Here is a 5958-nt window from a genome sequence, read left to right as displayed (position 1 = left end):
TAATTTTAGTGTTAAAAAGAAATTTTTTTGTGAATATACTCTACATGTTTACTTGGCTCATATTACGAGCAGTAAATAAAAATATTTCAAAATAATAAAACTCTCAGCGTTACTTTTAACCCCATGACTGCAAATTTGGTGCACATGATACCACAAAATGTCATAACTGAAATATTATTCATATCAATCCATTCAAACGAATCAAACTCAGTCACTTTGAAAACTACTTGTCTCAGGCCTTTTCAAGCATTTAACATTATTCGGGAGCGTTCGTAAAACCAGTTGTCTTGACCTAGATTCACAGCCTGAAGATGATTCATTACCCTTTTAGAAATCAGTCTTCGTTTCTCAGACTTTTGTGACAAGTTTTACTTTCGAAATATCACCTCAGAATCTTCCGCTCTTTCTGAATTTGCGAAGTTTTAATCAAGACAAAGCTTTTAAGTTAAATAAAATTATTCAAATGTCGCTTATAAAACAATGGCAAGGATTGCCCGTAATATTATCAATAGTTGTATGCTATATATATTCACAGGTATGTTTTAAATGTGATTTTTGTTCTTTTATTTAATTACCATTGTTTAGTACTTAAGAATTCAGCTGAATCTAACTCGTAATTTTTAGTTATTATATTTTTAGTGTAAAAATGAAATCAATTGTTAAACCAGGAATAGAAAAAAATTTTAAAAAATTTTTACTTCTTTGATACAAATAAGATATTTAAAAAAAAATTGATACAATTTATAAAAAACAATTACAATTTATACAAAAAATATGCATGAACTTTGAACAAATTTAATCATTTTAGTAAATAGTTTTTCTTTATACTTTTAGACACTCGGATTTAAAACTACACATTTAAATTAAGTGAGTGACACAAGCAATTAAATATTAAAATTAAAAGTCTTAAAAAAATGCTTGATATGCTTGAAATTGTAATAGAGTTTGTTGGTTGTATCCGTATAATGGTTGGCATTCTATTCAATATAATTTTCCGATATCAATTCTAAAATATAAAAATTTTATTGTATCATCAATATTAAAGAAAACTCATCAACAACTATCACTAATTGACAGTGAATTTTCAACATTTTTCAAAATTTCACAACAATCTGCATTCAAAATAACGATCCACCTAATCCAGAGCAAACAGTAATTAAATTACATTGTTTTAAATCATTTCAATAAACAGAAACTTAATTGGCTAACGCTGATATGAAATAGTTGGCTGTTATCCTTTATTGATAGTTATGTTGTTTTTGGACTTATACCTATCAGCTTCTAAAATGTATCGATTGTGAGTTATTCTGTATAAAAGTAAAGTTGCAAACAACACTCTCTAAGGGAGAATAAATAATTAAAAACAATTGAGGTTTTGCGATAATAGTTATTCAAAAATAATCAATATTCTACAATAATCAACATTAAGCAATAACTGCTTATCCTCTTTTTATATAGCAGATAATTGCTGTTTTAAATCTTAATAAGGAAAAAAACTATTAATAGACTTGCATATATTGATAAAAAAAACTTGAATTTAATATAGTTTATTTACTGTTTTTGTTTTTGGAATTTTATTTATGCATATCAGCTTATAAATATTATCTAATTTATTGTGAGCTATTTATTTGCATAAAAACAAATCATGGCAATTAATTTCACTACCGGAAAATAATAGATATTTAAATAATAATAAATAATCAACTATAATCAATATTCCACAAAAATTGACATGAAACGTTAGAAATTGCTTTTCTGATACTAACATTTAATAATAATAATCATTTAACTACGATAAAAAATTTATATAACACGCACGATAAATTTTTTATTAAAAGAACTTAAGTCTTTTTTCGATTATTTTATAATTCATTTGTTTTCATCTTTGTTATATGAATAATGCAATAAATTACAATTGACTAATAATTAATTTTTTTTATTTAATCTCTGCTTTGCTTTCTATACATTAATAATTTATTAATATAAAGGCACTCTGATAGATTAGAAACGTTTATAACTTATGTATTATATATCTAGATTAATATTCAGTTGAATTTACTCAAAAAAAAATCACTGAATTATGCAAACAGCAATTATCTAGAAGAGTTTTATTCACATCAAATCATCACAATTATAAATTTTAAAGAAGGAATAAAAAAGGGGAAAATAAGACGCATTTATAGTGTTGTTTTTTTTTAAAACAAAGTATTTTACACACAATATACCGCATATTTCATAATAGCGTGTAAAATATTTGCATCAAGTTTATATTTTGCATGTGATATAAACGATTGACACCTATACGCGATCATCGGTGAAAGTTTAAGGAAATATAAATGATTAATTCGCAATTAAAATACAATATATCTGGTAAGACATTCCCATTAAAATAATATATTTCAACGAATTTTACAACAAATGTATATAGACATACGTTTCCGATACTATTTCCTTAAAGAAAAATATTTCAAAACATTCTAGCTTTTTTTAAAGATAAAAAAATTCAATTTCACTTATCTAGTAGCAATCTTGTTTTTCACAGATCTAACCGCAAGCAATTTTATAAATTGTCCTCCTTTTTTCAATGTCAGTGTTTAAGGTCATTATCTTGAACTAATAGTCCAAATAAATGATATTAATTTATGCTCGTGATTTAGAGTGATAGAACATTCTGACTGTCTCACACTCAGATAGAGCACTCTGACATTCTGACTGTCTTATTAAAAATCCAATAGCAAAAATTTTAAAATTTATTTTTGCATAATTCGACAGGTCTTGAAATGTATTTAATTAGTTTGTTAAATAAATTACGAAGTTCTTTTCCGTTCCAAGTTAATAATATGTCATTTAAAAATATTGATTTGATTGATTTTTTTATGAGATTTGTAGATTTCGATTATGATCTGCTAAAGACGATCTCGATATAACATCGTCTTGAATATATAACATCGTCACAATTTATTGAAACTTATAGCCGTGTATATTAAAAATTCGATTTTCGTTAAATGAAATAAAAACATACTAAAGTGAAAATATCTTTAATTCATCACAAACTAAAAACCTAATTCGAAAAAAAAACGTGTGTTCAACTACATGAAAAGCTACCGAGAATGATGATGACCTTTACTGACCTAAAAAGTCCTTTGAAGTGTCTTAAAATAGCAAGAAATACTTATAAAAAAATGTTGAAAAATAATTCCTGTAAATTAAGCAGGAATTATTCTTCTTTAATTTTAATTATTCTTTTCAATTTTATTAATTTTTAACTAATCTTCGAAACGCTTGTTATCGAAACGCTATTTGTTTTTGTAGCTCATAAACAAATTGGAAAAAAATCGAAACTTCATATTTATAGCTTTTAGTATGCCATTTTAAATAATGTAAAATCATCAAGAAATGAAAAAAACGTAAATAATTCTATTTAAAACAATATAAAAATATCAAAGTTATCAGTTGAATATTTTTTTTCCAAAACTAAATGAAAAAAAATTTTTCGGTGAATACATTCAAAAACTTTGGAAACTAATATTTTAATAATCAGTTTTGAATAAAATCGTGCATTGTTTTAGTTCAGTCTTTCTTACCCCAGTTCGATTTTTCGAACAAACAACCCCGCACTATACAGAGTGCATTGTAATCAGTGCTCTTAATATGTATTTTAGAAATTCTTGTCAAAAGTTTAGTCAAAATTTTAAACCCAAGGCAGAAAATCTTGATGGTTTTCCTTTGATGGACGAACATAAATATGATGGTTCAAATCTTGAATTCCTATCAAGGACCAACATACAGTTTATTGGGACCATCTTGATCTGCCCAAGATACCAATTTAGGAATTGGCAGCTCTTTTAAGTTGGGCCAACATAACATACCCAACATGGTATGATGGATTTTAATGTTGGGTCAACATAGCACAATAAAAAAAAATTTTAAACCGGACAAACAGCTATTGAAGAAGACAGATTTAAAACAACAATAACATTTTGGTTGCTAGATGAACTACGAATGTATTTCTAGTAATCACCTTTCACCTCCTCTCAATTTTCAATCAAATAGGTTTAGAAGTTTTCAATAACATATGTTTAAGGTTTGATAACGGATTTGGATTAGTCAACTTGATGATAGACAAAGATTTATAAAAATACAGACTAAGAGTGGCAAGTACGCAACACCTAATATATGAAATGACATACCTGATCCACCTTCTTAACCCATTAACACTTAAATTTTTCAAATGCCATCACAAAAAAATCTATTAAAAAAGTGATTATTTTTTAGCCAAATGAATATTGTCTATTGTCGACTACTAAATTTTTGAAAAGAATAAAAAACATTTGCTTGGTGTGAAAACAGTTCTGTTTCAGAAAAGAAGAACTCTCGTAATTCTCGAGACGTATATGTCACACTAGGTCAACGTAGGTTCAAATGTGTTGGATATTTTAAAAAATTGGATTTAATAACATACACGTCTTTTTAAGCTTAAATAATAGTAAGCAAGCGTATTAACTAATGTTTGTTTATTTTGAAAACATACAAATTTGAAGTTGGAGAACCTCATTTTGGCAACTATAAGTATAAAGAATTATTTTATTCTTAAAAAGATTTAAATTATATGTTTATAATAAAAAAATGCTTTTTTTAAAAATAGATTTCTGGTTTATTAATTTATTTCAAGATTCTAGAGCGTGTTTCTGACCTCCAATTACAAATTTGTAGATTAGATATAGCACATCATAAGAATTGAGAATTGCATAGTAACCTATTTCTGAAAACATCGCATAGGGCCACATTTCCTTTATGTGGCCCTATGCGTTCGTGCTTATTTAAACCAGTACTTTTGTTATCTGAACTACTTTAATTTTATGTTAAAATTGTAATTTCTAATGATTACCGTCAAAAATTGCACTCAAACCTGTAAATAGCTGTTTTATAGTACTAAATATGTTTGGTGAGCTCGGCATATTCATAGACGCCATATTGATTTTTTCCACTCCTATTTGAATTAATTTTTTTTAATAATTGTTGCAAAACATAGGTAATGCAAAATTAAAGTTTGTTTTTAATTTCAATGGTGAGTATACATAAAATAAAGTTAGTTTAAATAAATAAAACTTTCTTTACTAATGTACGAACTGTCAGTCCATAACAAGACTAGTTGCATATGATGACATATTCCAGATCAGGGTTTATGCAATTGTCTATCTTTCCCTCCCATCCAAGTATGTACAAGTATATACGAGTTAATTTCGAAACTCATTCAAACAAGACTTATCATGTTCAGCATTAATTAAACCTTAATTAATCAAATATATCTTTAAGGTATCACTGATTAATTGAACAGTATCATTAATTAATCGATCGATATCATTAATCAATATAATTAACCAAATTCGTTAATTATCAAACTATTAGTTCAAGCTCTCACTTCCTATAAATTTAACATAAGTATATAATTAACTACAGCATTCTTCATTCAATTTCTTATCAAAAATGTCTTTTTCCTTTCAGGACTATCCAACCTACTCGGAACTGGACTTTCCAAAAACGAGATTCACATGCAAAAACAAAATTAATGGTGGTTATTATGCGGACATTGAGGCAGATTGTCAGATGTATCACGTGTGTTCCGCAGACAAGAATGGAACCATGAAAGATACTAAGTTTTTATGTGGCAACGGTACTGTGTTTGACCAGCGCCATCTGGTGTGCCAAGATTACAGAAGGGTCCAGAAATGTCGCGATTCTCGGAAATTCTACAGAACGCAGGCAACTATTTTGGAGTTTTTGGAGGATAGAATAAGAAATGAAAAGAGTACTAAGCAAATAATGGATGAAGCAGAATTCGAGTCTGCACGCCTGTATCATTAACTATTACAAGTCGCACCGCCTGTATTTAAACTATTCTTGTTATTTGTTTTTCTGTTTTTTGCGTAATACCTGTTTATAATAAATGTTTCTTTT

At 27.2% G+C, this 5958-nt stretch overlaps 1 protein-coding gene across 1 annotated transcript; it reads left to right on the top strand.

The window, feature by feature from the left end:
• Window positions 1-324: 324 nt before the first annotated feature.
• LOC147808204 (U-scoloptoxin(01)-Cw1a-like) lies at window positions 325-5958 on the top strand. The gene is made up of 2 exons (XM_087166656.1): window positions 325-535; window positions 5506-5958. Exons 1-2 carry the CDS (start codon window positions 464-466, stop codon window positions 5863-5865), a joined length of 432 nt encoding a protein of 143 aa, XP_087022782.1. The 5' UTR covers window positions 325-463; the 3' UTR covers window positions 5866-5958.

The sequence above is a fragment of the Parasteatoda tepidariorum genome, chromosome 6 (genome assembly GCF_982258835.1).
Source record: "Parasteatoda tepidariorum strain Cologne lab strain chromosome 6, Ptep-v5.0, whole genome shotgun sequence".
NCBI classification, from domain to species: Eukaryota; Metazoa; Arthropoda; class Arachnida; order Araneae; family Theridiidae; genus Parasteatoda; species Parasteatoda tepidariorum.
Note: the sequence above shows the minus strand (reverse complement) of the source record. Positions and strands in the feature narration are given on the sequence as shown.